The sequence below is a fragment of the Stegodyphus dumicola genome, chromosome 3 (genome assembly GCF_044657685.1).
Source record: "Stegodyphus dumicola isolate Sdum_Otavi_A_Nest chromosome 3, ASM4465768v1".
Taxonomy (NCBI): Eukaryota; Metazoa; Arthropoda; class Arachnida; order Araneae; family Eresidae; genus Stegodyphus; species Stegodyphus dumicola.
The window spans coordinates 146,331,834-146,346,224 of NC_140770.1; the positions used below are offsets into that span (position 1 = coordinate 146,331,834).

Here is a 14,391-nt window from a genome sequence, read left to right on the forward strand (position 1 = left end):
AAAGATACCTAAATATCCTTCAAGTTCAAGAAAAATACCCTATCTCCTTATAACTTAAACTAGAGTCACTTTTAAAAGTTCGCTTTTATCTGAATTTTAAAAATAACTTAATAATTAAATATTACCTTTGCAAAGAATAAATGCATTTATGTTTTACATCTGACAGAATAGGAATTCTTCATAATTCCAAGTATTAAAATATGTGATTATTAAAAATGTCAGCTCTTTCTAAACATGGTAAGAAACTTTGTTGAAGAAGAAGATTGCGTAGAATTAATACATTCACTACTTCTGAAAGAATTTCTTTCACACGTTTCCTCTTTATACGATATCCCCTGCTGCAAAACTTCAAAACTTTCGAATCTATGATCTACTTTTGTAGATTTCCTTTTAAAAACCAGAAATCCATTTCAAACGAGCTAAGCAGTCAACAGCTTTGGAATCAGCATCGGCCTCGTCATATCATTAGTTTAAGATCATAACCAAAGAAACAGAAAATATCGAAGGCATGAGGAATTTTTATAAGAGAAGACGGAAAAAGACTAGAGTTGTACTGGACTACTAACCGTGCCAATACTGTTGTACTTGTTATCATCATGCATAACTAAATTTAGATCCATCATATTTCAGAAAGTAAAATACAAAAGTTTCCGTTATCTTCTTCCGTTGATAAAAAACGTTTGACAGGACTGTCAAACAGACGAATTTTAAATATCCTTATTCAAAAAACAAAACAAAACAGAACAAGAACTGCGATCCAGAAATGCTTGCTTTAAAGAATATAAAATCAAACTTTTGGTTCTAATAAAAATTCAGCCTCCAACAATAATGTTTCTCCATAGCAAACTCGAAGTCATAATATTAATGACTATTTAAGTTATAATTTGAAATATTAAAAGTATTTAATGAAAGTTGAGAAAGACTGCGTCAAAGAATAATCTAATACTAAATTAATGGGAACTGCTTTCACAATTATGCCAATAAATATGATAAAATTTTTACATTCTATATCCCACAGAAATAAATTACTAAAAACTACTCTTTCAAAGGAGAAAAAGGCACTACAATTATAAATTACACAGCGAAAAAAAAAAAAGAAAATCTGAGAGGTTTCAGATTTTAAATTACGTCCAAAGGGGCGTTTTTTTAGCATTTTGTCTGTTACTTTTATTTATTAACTATCATGTTCTTCGCACTTAAACCATAAAATTCAGTTCAAGAGCAATATTGCAAAATAATTTTAAATTGAGCATATCTTTAGAATTTCGACACACAGTCTCGCGCGGTGGAGATAAAAATGTTTTTTCCGCACAACGTTGCCATGGCTCGTTTTGAAATGGTTGAGTTTGTTAATCAAAAATTCGCTAAAGTTTTACGAAATATGAAATTGATCATAAAACAAATTCCAAATTTCAAATTTGGCCTTCCAGTTGCCCATATTCGGTGGAAGATTACAGTATTCAAAACTGGATGGCTCTAGGTACCGTTGTTTTATCACAATGCGAGAAACATACATACATTCATGTAAATATAATATTCGGTGGCAACAGCTTGAAAAGTGAAACGGACATTCAGTGTGATTGAACGCAAAATCGCAAAACGAAACAGTAGTCCCTCAGAAGCAAAAGTCCCTTTGGACTAAAAATAATAATAAATTAATTAATTACATTGTGAAAGAAAATTTGGAATAGGTAGAAAAGATTTACATAACATTGAAAATGTTCCATAGTTTCCGTTTTAAGATATGGCAATTCCTATGGCTGTGTTCATAGAAATAAATTCATGAGAGCATTGTTTTAAAAAATATATTTTTCAAATTGAAGCTAAATTCCATTTGAATAATATAAACTAATATTATACTATTTGAATAATATATAATTGGATCTAAGTTCCATATGGCTACAGATATTTTGCATTTGAATAAGTTAGTAAGGTTTCGAAAAATATATAAGGAAATGTCCTTGGGATTTTGAAATTTTGGTTACATAAAACATTTCAAAGTGCTCTAAAAAATTTCTGGAAAGTAATCTCCGCTTAATATCATATTGTGTTCTGAATGAACGTGGATTTCGGTGAAATTATTAAAATATTTATTAATTAGAGTAACTTTCAGAGCGTTTTAAAGAAATAAATTACTAAATTATTTTTACAAAAAAAAAAGAAAAAAGAAAAAAAAAAAAAAAAAGGAAAACAAATAAACAGCGCTTTATAGTCAACTGACTACTTTATAATCCGCTGCGCTTTAAACAATAATGAGGTCACACGAAAACGAAACTTTGTACCTCGGAGTTCATTGTGATTCGTCTGTAAAATCCGGCGTTGCCGTTTTTCTAGGAAACTCTTCCTATGAATTCTGAAGATATGAGGAAAAAAGGTAGCGAAAGCCAGACCTCGAAGGTTTTGATTCGCTAACAGATGCGCGATATACTTTGTGACGTCCCAAGTCGAAGGTGCGTAAACTTGCGCGTCTTCTAGCGGCTGTCGGCACAAACAGCCAGGTATTAAGGTTCGGCGAACGCATGTAAAACTGTGTGTGAGATAAACTCTTCTTTGAAAAAATGGATGCGGATAAAATAGGTGGCACAGAATTATACTGGGAAGATGCTGTTGTCATAGCGGTATATTTTGCAATGATATTAGCAGTTGGAGCATGGGTAAGAACGTCATTCATTAATCTGGATTTTGATTATTTATTCTGTTTCATTCAATATGTTTAAAGAAAATAGCCGTACTGCACTTTTATTACTTCTTGTGTTTTCTCCATATATCTGTCCCTATTAATTTTTTAATGTCCCTATTAAGTATTATATTATCAAAAATTAACCGCATATAATAACTAAATGCGTTTGAAACTTCATTTGTCAAAATTTCTCAAAATATACTGAGGAGTTGTGCTCATTTTCTTGAAAACAAAATAGGCCTTGACACTAATATTCCGAAAGAAATTCGGACACTGATGACTGACCCGACTATTTTAATTATTAAAATATGATTACTTAAATATGTTATTAATAAAAAATAATAATACTTTAAAACATCTTCTGTAATATATCCAAACTATTATGCGAATTTTTTACATAAGGAAGTCATGATGTTCGATGACATACAAAATAAATAAATAAAATAAAACAGACTGAACTGTAGCATCATTTAATGATTTAACAAATATAAAATAAAGATTCTTTCTTACAATAAATGAGCAGTTTACTAAAATTTTTATTTGATGCGTTAAATTTTGATAAATAGCGAGACTGTTGAAAACAGTGGTATTAAGTTACATTTTATAAGCAGAAATAAAGAACTAAAGATTCTTGTATGTGCTTTTGTTGCTATGAAAATTTTATTTTTCAAAATATCGTTATTACACGGTAGTTTTGTACCTACGGACACCCAAAATTCGGAAAACCAAAATTAAATTAATAGTTTAAGTATGTACTATGCTTAAATGTATACCATGTTTTAATTAATATTATATTTTAATTTATACTATATCTTAGTATTATATTATCCTTTATTTTACATCCGTCAGAAGTAAATGAAATATCACTTCTTGACTATTATTTACTTAGTTTTACTAATATCAATACTTTACAGAATTCTATAATATCCTTGTGTTTTTAATTTTATATTAAAGCTGACTGTAAACTGCCAGATTTTCCTTAATGTTTCCCGTTTTTGTGTTAAGTATTTATTGTTTCGTGCATTCATATTTTGGACTTTGTAATTAAATAAATATAATTTAATAATGACTGAAAATTTTACGAGCAGAATTTTTTAAAACTTTGAAGAACATAAGAAAGAGAGAAAAAATTCAGACATCTTTTTGTGTGTGTGTGTGATGTAGCTAAGAAATTTAATACTATATAAACCAGTCATAGACAAAATAAAATTCCACTGCTTTGAAACTTTTTATTTATGAACAGGATTATTGTAAACAGGTTTTGCTAATAGAAATATACTGGTCAGTTCTAGTTCCAATAGCGCAAAGGTTTGTCAAGCTTCTTTCAGACAACGGAAAACAGACAATAACTAATATTATAAATGCGAATGTGAGTTTGTTTGTTACGATTTCACTCCTTAATTAGTACTTAACCTATCATCATGAAATTTTCAAGGAATATTTTTGATATATTAGAAAAGGTTATAGGCTATAAAATGTATTCGTACGATTTAGCCGAGATATTATACTCTGGAAGGTACATCAGAAGTAACACAAGCTGATGGAAGCATGTATAAACAATCATGAATTTCATGATTATCATGAAAGAAATCGTTTCTTTTTTAAAAGGATCAAGGATAAACATTAGATATTTTTTATGGAATTACACCCCTGGAACACATTAAAATCATTACATATATATTATGTTTTATAATAACAATTTTAGGAAATTGACCGCCCAAGCGACTTGGCTTGTAAAAACGATAAGAACAAGATATTATCCTTGAAGCTAAAAACATAATTTATCCGAATTAGCCGAGATTTTAATTAAAAACTACGTTTCCCCTACATTTTTCACTTAATTTGTTGGGTTTTTCCCTATTAAAGTGATTTGGCTACGCACCAATTAATTTTTTCGCAAATATCTATGGAACGGCGGTTAGTTGAATTTCGAGACACATAATCCCTGATTCCAAAAATTTGTCGGAATCCATCGATACCATTCTCATTTTTATACGACTTTAATCAGCTGAAATATTAATTAAAAACTCTGAAAACGCTAATTTGAATGATACTCAATAGCGACATTAGGGATTTTTTCTTAGGTCTTCCCGTCTGGGTCCAATAAATTGATGATAAAAATTATAACTTTTGATCTAATTATCCAAAGTTCTCGAAATTTAGAAACTTGTATTGCACTCTGAAAGATAGGAACATTGGTGGTAAAACTGTTTTTGTCGCTTAATTATTTCGAGCTTAATCGCAGATGAAAAAATACTCTGCTTGCTATTGTTAACGCTTTGTTGACAGGCTGCGATTCGAAAGCGACATAAAGGGGGTAGCTGCTATCCGTTCGAACTTTGAAAAGGTCAAAGTAACGGATTTACTCGCGGAAAATGATTTAAAAATTAACAACTTGATTTCTAATTAGCTTACTTGAAACTATTATCAACATTTCGACTTTGGTGATACATTTAATGTTTTGTTTCGCATTTTTTAAAGATATATGCATTCGTTTTATGTCTTTAAGTCATTGTTGCTTGAAAAATTGCATTTATAGTTTATATTTTTTACATTTTACTGTGTGCGATAACAACTATTGTTTTATCATTTTAAGGCGCTCGAATGTTCTTTATTTTTAAAAATAACCCTTTGGTCAGGCGTAAATATGAAATATTCGCGGCCTATAAGTATTGAAGAAGGGCAGTATTTACTGAAATCATCCGCGGACTGTATTTTTAAAATTCATGCGGAGTTGAAACTTATTTAAGGACATCAATGCGAGCGAAGCCGCGGGTAAAGCCAGTATGTTTATGAAATTTCTCCTTTTCATCATTTATTTTGAAAGTAAAATATTTTTGCAAACATTTACGAGAAAAACATAAATATATTCTTCAAATATTTATTTATGTAGTTCTGACAATCATATTAGCACCTTAGAAAGCATGAACAATGTCATAAAATAAATGCTGAGAACAAGTATGAAATTATTGCACTACATGTGTTTGGAACCCAAGTAATTAAACATAATCTCACATGAAAACAATAAAAATTACGAATTTTTTTCTATCGCTCTTGAATGAACTTCCATAATAATAATAATATGAACTTTATTGCTTTGCCTGCCTGAATTAACTTGGGTTTTTATCCTTAAAGATATAACTAAATACTAAATTACGCCATTGGTTGAAGAAACAATTTTACTCTTCTGTATTTATATTTTTATTAATAATATGTACTTTATTTCATTAATTTTGTTGTTTTGAGCTTCAACAATAATATCTTGATTTTATCTTTTTTACAAGACAAGACACTTAGGCGGTCAATTTCCTAAAATTGTTATTATAAAACATAATATATATGTTTTGATTTTAACGTGTTCCAGGGGTGTAATTCCATAAAAAATATCTAATGCTTATCCTTGATCCTATTAAAAACGAAATGATTTCTTTCATGATAATCATGAAATTCATAATTGGTTATCACATGCTTCCATCAGCTTGTGTTACTTCTGATGTATCTTCCAGAGTATATCACTATATTTCCTTCGGGTCTGACTTGTTGGGATTTTTCCTTCAGACTTCTCTTGGTCAGCATGAGAAAATTTTTGTCTGCATTTGAATCAGTCTTTCTATCTATTTCTCCTATTTTCGGAATTTTGGAATGTTCTTGATATATTCGGGATATGTCCTATAAACTGCTCACATGGGTCCTTGACAGTAAAGACAAGTAGATTGTCTTCTTTCTTCGAAAGGCATTCAGCACTTCAAAGGTTTAAACTACATTTCGCGCATCTTGTAACACTGGAGGACAGATGCTCTGTGTAACCAAACCTCTAGCTTCATAGCTCAATTTTCTTCGGTTTGAATTAATTCGGCCTTACATTAATACCTAGAATGCTGTTTACCTTATAGATGGCTTTTCCTGCTTCATGTTTCTCAAGTTCAAGTAGATATATTAGCAGTTTTTAATAATATATCATTTCCTTCGGAAACTGTTTTACCCGTATGATGGAGAAGTGTCTAGCTGCAAGGTCATCTTTGATGACTTCTTCAGAATCGTCTTCGGAATTCTGTTAATAATAGCTTTTATAGATTTTTTGCTTTTATTCTGATATGAATGAAAAGAAATGCTTCTTTTCTGCAGACTTTGCTCCGCTAGGGATCGGTCTGTCTAACTTCGCGTAGATGAAAAAAGAAGTTTTCTTCTCCTCTGCTTCAACCTGATGTATCTCGCACTAGTCAAAGTCACTGATTACAAATACAGAAAGTTTTTCTTTCACTACACCTAGCTCATCATTTGTTTGGTTTTCATTTTGTTCTCGGCACATTACTTGGTGAAGATTTATTTCAATCGTCTCCGCAGAGACATTTTTTGCGTCTTATGCGAGCTACACGTATGTAGCATCAGCCTTAACAGTGTTTTGTTGTACACATTCTGGCATAAACGCAAGAGCGCTGACTGCTGTTTCAGTATATGCTATATTCTTCGTCCGTGTATTTAAACTCTGGTACTGTTCTAGGAATTAGTGAATCGTTGCTTTAACCTTCTTATTAACTTTCTGTGAAGAATTGGTTCGCTTTCCCTTTCTCTTCTTCCTTTTCGTAGCTATTTCTGTCTTTGGTTGTTTTACAAAATCTTCTTTCAACTTCCTGAGATTTTGTCTTAAGAATTGTCTTAAGACTCTTCCGACATTTCGTCATTATCGTTTGGCTCTCCGAATACAGCCATCGTTCAAAAGCGTTAAGAATTCAACCACAGAAATTCAAAAACTATATAATTCTCACAAAATGCCTCCTTTACCATTTTCGAACGAATTTCTGTATATCTTTAAGCATTTGTATTTAGTTTCATATTTAAAAATACCGTTTTAATTGCGCCAACTAAGAAATAAATGACTAAAAAAATCGACAGATCGCATACTACATCCTTACCACAGTGAGTATGTTAATAAAAAATTCATTAGATTTGCGCAAAATATGAAATAAATAAAAAATACGAAATTATAATTTGGGCTTCTAGTGGCACATGCCATGATGCGGTTAACATACATACATACATATATATAGATTCTTCCATATTTAATAGTAGACATTTGGAATGAAAAGTCGTAAAAAATTGATAATTTTTCGTGTATATTTTTTATTTTTAATTACGTCGGACTATTTTTTTATTGTTAAGCAGTTAATTTTAGGTTACACCTGTCCTACCTTCTTTTCAATTCATACAGGAGTTCTTTCTAAGGAGCAAATTGGCTCGTAGATGAATATATCTTAGAAAATATCACCAGGATGCTTAATTGATTCCGTATTGCTAGTATTCATGCATTCACATTGCTAATATCTACATTCCTTACACATTTTGCCGGATTCCTGCCGTTAATTTTATATTCTTGCTTAATATGGCAAAAAGACACATTTTCATGTTAACTACACTATGCAAAATACTATAAATCTCTGATTTAATTGACAACTCAGCAAAACATTAAGTGATTTAAAACCAAAAACTACCAGCTGAGTTGCTGTACCTCCTGTTATATGACTATCAGCATTTGTACTATTTTTGCTAGGCCTAGCCAAAAATCTGTATAGAATATTAAAATTTGTAGCATATTTTATAAAGTTACTTCGGAAGATAGGTATTTGTAACCTGTGGTTATTAAAGAGACCCTGTCAAGACTTTGCTGAATGAGGATTTTAGCAAAAAATAAAGAGAAGTCATAATTAAAAATTTTTAATTAAACACAAAGCCACAGGAATATTTCTTGCTGTTTCCTACGAAAGAAACAATTCTCTTTCTTCCGCGCTGGATGTACACTCTGCACAAATAAAATTGGAACAGTTCTATCACTCCCGTTCTATTCGGCAGATTAACGAAATTTAATTTGCATTTTTCCTGTCTCGAATATGCGACTTAGGATATAAATTATATTTATATATAGCATTGTTCTAATATAGGTATTTTGAAACTTAATCGGAGTTTTTCTGAAATGACATACAATTTTTTTTCATATTTCGATTTTGCGATCCAAATTATGCCTAAATATTAAATTTTATGAGAAATTTAGCGAGAAATTATCGCGCTAAGAATGATTCAATTGGCGAAATTCTAATTTACGGTAACCCATTTTTCGTTTCCTTTCACTGCGCATGAGGGGGGAAAATTGTGCTACTAAAAAATGTAAGTTTAAAAAATAAATCAGAAAATATCTGGTATTTTTATTTATATTGAACCTAAATTTCGAATGTGAAAGAAGGAATGAAGTAAGTTTAATTAAAAAAGAGATGTTAATAAATACATACCAAATTTAATTAATACTAAGGAGCTAAAATTTTGAGAGCTCATTGTTTAAAAACTACTCGTGCGATTTTTACAAAACTTGGCACTTTGGTATAATTTGAATCGTGGAATTGAAATATGGAAAAAATAAGTATGTCTTTTCAGAAAAAGTTCGATTTTGTGTCAAAATACCTATATTAGAAAAAATGCTACACATATATATCTAATGTATATCTTAAGTCGCGCTTTCGAACATGTAAAAAGCAAGTTAAATTTGTCAACCGGACCAGTAGAACAGGAGACGTAGAACTGGGCCATATTTTTTTGGGTTGCGCAGCGTGTATATATAAATTGTTCGACGGGACTCCTACTTAAAATATCTAACGTTTATCAAAATATATACATAGTACTTAAATATGACCGTCTTCTCTCGCAACTTGCTAAATCTTTTTAAAGTCATAATGGATTTAATAAAATGCACTGTAATTGCATTTTATTATATAGGCTTTAAAACATTAAAATCTCTATGCAGCTGTATAAACCTGAAATTTGTCCTTATTAAAATGTTGGTACGTCAAGCAAACCACCTCTTTAATTTTAAGTATCCACGTGCTCTGAACACTTCTGTTCATGAATTGTTTTGCATAATATAGAAGTGTTTGGGAATAATCAAATGTTTGGAGCTCTTTTGAAGGATCTACATTCATTCATTGTTATGCGTAGGTTTCTAATTTGATCTAGGATGGGGTTTTCATGACAGCGCGTAACTAACCAAAAAAAAAAAAAAAATTGTCTATTGTTCGGCAAGGTCATTTTCTTTCCCGATATATTTTCATTTTTTCTTGCATTGACAATGACAAACAAACACAGCCCGGCTGTAATGCCTTTCCATCGTTTATTCGACTCATAGCATTCACATGCTGATAAAAAGAATTTATTGATGTAACAAAGCTATAAAATCTACGTAGGTAAAAGTGGAAATCATGATTGAAGCAAAACCGCTGGTGGTTGAATACGCAGACTGGTTATAAATTTAAGTGGCTTGCAAGAGATTCCTCTCTTGAAACGAAAAATTAAATAGCTCACGAAGATATGAAATTTAAATCCACAACTTATTAAAAGGAAGTTACTCGGTCAAGCTATTCAGTGATAAGCAGTAAAAAGTACTATAAAGCAGATATTTGTTCGTTTTTCATGTTCTTGTATCTTTATGGTTTATGTCAGTCTTCATTATCTAATATGATAAGTACTTCTTGAAATAAGCCATCAAATAACAACATACTTGTTTGGTGAGGAAATGATGTTAATAATTCTCAGAATACCAAAAACGAGTTGTAGAAAGAACATTTAACTTCATTTGAGAAACATGGAGGATATCTGATAAAAATATTCGTCTTCATCAATCTCTTTAATTTCAAATCGTACTTTCTTCAACAAAATAAAGATGCACTAAGTAACGTTCACTCTGTACAAAAGAAAAAAAAGGGGGTTACAGTTCTGTATTTCCCGTTCTACTGGGGCGATTGACGAAATTTAACTTGCGTTTTTCATGTCTTGTAAGTGCGACTTAGGATATATATTATATTTATATATAGCATTGTTCTGACATTGGTATTTTGATAAAAAATTAGACTTTTCTGAAATGGCATACCTTGTTTTTCAATTTCATTCATTTTTCCCAATCCATTCCTCCCTTTAGGCAGATAGTCCTCAAAAGTTTCACCATAATCAAATAAAACAAACCATGTATAATCACTAAACAAAAAAAACCTATAAACATCTAACCTGTAACGACCTTTTCTTCATACCTGGTGTTTATGAAAATATTTTATGTACTATATTTCTACTACTTTTATTTAAAAATAAACAACATCCCAGCAAAATATAACACAAGAAAATTCTTTTCGAGTTGTAACCTTGCTTTTAATTTATCAGTGCATTTTTCTTCGATTTAAATGTGTTGATTTTGATTTCAAAATATACTGACTTTCTGAACACATAGATGCTGAGTATTTTAGAAAACAGGAATCTGATTATACAGTTATAAAGTATTTTCTTGCATGTTTTCTTGGTGTAATTGGAAGCCTAATCGACGCGTATTCGAGAGGTACAGGGTTCGAATCCCGGCGAGGAAACTGCCCATTTTTCACCTCTTCTGCTTGGAAAAAAAAAATAATAATTACTAGTGGCGCCCGAACTAAAAACAGGCGGACGATAATTCCTCACCACCAGGAGTTGACGACTAGGTCCTCTCATCCTAGTCGCCCTTTAAAAGAAGAAGTATGTAAAGTAGTTGCGAGTCCCAGCAAGGGCAGCGCACTTTTTTCATGTTAAAAAAAAATTAAAAGAAAATAAATAAATAAAAATAAAGGAAAATCTGAAAGGTTTCATATTTTAAATTACGTCCAAAGGGGCGTTTGTTAACATTTTACCTGTTACCTTTATTTATTAAATATCACGTTCTTCGCACATAACCCATAAAATTCAGTTCAAGAGCAATATCGCAAAATAGTTTTAAATTGAGTATATCTTTAGAATTTTCGATACACATATTTGCAGTAGGATTACGTCATTCAAAATTCGATGGCTCTATGGACCGTTGTTTTATCACAATGCTAAAAACATACATACATTTAGGAAGATTTTTCATTATTTAATTTCTTCAAATATAATGCAGAACTGTAACATTTGGTGGCAACAGTTTGAAAAGTGAAACGGACATTTATAGTGAACCAACGCAAAATCACAAAACGAAAAATTAGTCCTTCAGGAACAAAGTACCTTTGGACTAAAAAAATTCCTAACAATTCTAAATTTTAGATTTAGAATTTGCTTAGAATTTAGAGTAGTGCAATTTTAGATTATAAATATTTTCAAAAATTCACTAATTTTACATGATTGAGCAGCATTTAAAAGTATACATGCTCAAAACTACAGAGCAGAAAATTTACAGTATGGATGCATAAATTTGATGAGTTTAAATCTAAATAAAGCATATTTTCAATAGCATTATTACATCTCTTCACCCTAAAAATCGTTAATTGTATATATTTTCTGATTTTTATTTGCTTCCTCCATTAAAAATTATGTGTCATAGGACAAACTCCTAATTTAATTTAAAATAATTTATAACAATTTTATCGTTTAAAATTTTAACCTTCGAAAATATTTATATTTCAAAATTTAAAATTAAAGTTTCTTAAAGAAATTTCTGTATTTCGTTAACATAGAAAATTGCTGAAAATACCCGGGAAGATTAGGCAATTCTCCGCGACACGTGGATTTCTTTTTACTGGTGCAGGTTTCGTGAGTTACGGATGTTGGAATCTCTTCGTGACATAATAGCTTCTCACATTGTCCTTGAATCTTCCCATTGCTGTGTTGATTGTTTGAATAACCTGTGCAAACACCTTTCGCAGAGTAAAGTATTAAAATAAAAAATTCCGACCTATTTCCAAATACATCTTTCAAGAGCGAATGGGTTATGCTGAAAATATTTAGTTAGTTGTGTTTAATTTGCGTGTAAGATAAATTTGAAATTTAAAACTTATATTAGAAATTGCACAAAAAATGCGTTATTTAATTTGCAAATGTCTTATGAAACGTAAGAATAAATACTTGCCTAAATAGAGAATCCTAAATTTTTTTAGCTTATTTATTTATTTATTTTTATTTTATTTTATTTTATTTTATTTTATTTATTTATTTATTTATTTATTGTAGTGACACTCAGCTGGTCTCATAAATTGACAGAACAACAGAAAATAATTGAATAATGGCTGATGTTAAAAAATATTACAATTATTATAATTCGTTAACTAAATTAGTTTCTAATAATAATGTATTTACACACTGTGCAATTTTAGATTATAAATTTAAATTCACTTACTATACAGTTATTTTCAGAGTGATTTAGGAAAACTAACTATGGGTAACCATAACAATAATGGTTTTTGAAAAAAAAAATCAAATTTTGATTTATTGAAAAAAAAAAAAAAAAACACTAACCTATTAATTGCTTTAAGTTTGATTAACCTAACTTAGAAGTAAAATGGTTGCATTTAGAACCCGATATTTGCTTTAAAAGTTTGTTTTAACAATAATAAGAATTGAGCAAAATATTTAAAAACCATTAATTAAGACAGAAACACAATTAATAAATTGTAACACATTTAAAGAACTCTGGAAAACGTACATATAATATACATACTTATAATGTGTATATATAATGTATTTTATATAATATGTGTGCGTATAATTAAATAATGATTATAAATTACGACTTTGAGCAAATCCTCATAAATCAAAACATGTGAACATGCAAAAAGGAAAAGCTTTCATAATTTTTTTAAATATTAAAAAATAAATGATTTAAAAATGAAAGAATTAAGAAAGGAAATTAATAAAAATTATTAAGAATTAAATTTAAGATTAAATTAAAGTTTAAAGAAAAAGAAAAAGTCTGAAAGGTGTTCAGCTTTAAACAGTACCGTAAAACGCTTTTTTAAAATTTAATATGGTTTATTAGCAACGATTATCAATAGAGGTAGCCAAAGAGGAACAGCAATGCATTTGACAGAATACTAGATGAATATAGTACATGTAGACTAGCATGGAAACGTTCTATATCTTTTGCATATTCGAAAAGTAAAAAATATGTAATGTAATTCTATAAAAATATTTAATATTTTTAATTAACTTTATTAGGAATTAAATGCCTTTTTATTTAAATCAATCCGATTAAAAAGTGAAAAAAATATTCTTAAGGACTGCATCTTTTTCCTTTATAATTCCTTTTAATTATTATTTCCTTTTAATTTGCTAATCAATAACAGAAAGATTCAGTTTGAAGGATAACTAAATAACTTGGCAACAGACTAGAATGAAAAGTGAAAAAACGCATTAATGTAAATCGATGTAAAATCGTGTTTCAAAACTAACAGCCCTTTTGGACTAATAACGTTTTGGGAAACTGAATAAGGAAAACATTAAAAAACAATAAATCAATTAAAAAATGAGGAAATAAATACATGAAATATGAAAATATTTGAAATTTTACTTATAAAAATTTACAAATAATTTATTAAACCTTTTTTAAAAATATTTTTGAAAATTCTTAGCAATTTTCATCTTACATTATTATAAAATTTATATTATAATTTTATTATAAATTTAAGTCATGAAGTATTAAGAATATTTTGTTCCATTTTCACAGAAAAAAGTAAAAGATACGTGAATTATTAAGTTTATTAAGGCTGTGGTTTAATAATACAAATTTAACTTTTAAAAATTTTGATATAGATATGTGGGAAACCTACGTATGAGAATTTTCTAAGAGAACTTTCACAGTTATGAAAGCCCTTCTTATATATGTTTGAATGTTATGCACTTAAAAATCATTTAGGATGTCTTTCTTTTTTAATCAAATAGAGTAGATGTTCATTGTAGCGACT

The 14,391-nt window shown here is 29.5% G+C and overlaps 1 protein-coding gene across 1 annotated transcript in view; it reads left to right on the forward strand.

Annotated features, from left to right (window-relative positions):
- Window positions 1-2,424: 2,424 nt before the first annotated feature.
- Window positions 2,425-14,391, forward strand: part of LOC118192661 (sodium/mannose cotransporter SLC5A10-like) — a 97,360-nt gene continuing 85,393 nt past the window's right edge. The window contains exon 1 of the mRNA XM_035363665.2: window positions 2,425-2,654. Coding sequence (XP_035219556.1) covers window positions 2,559-2,654 — 96 coding nt within the window. The 5' untranslated portion in view covers window positions 2,425-2,558. The remainder of the gene's footprint in view (window positions 2,655-14,391) is intronic.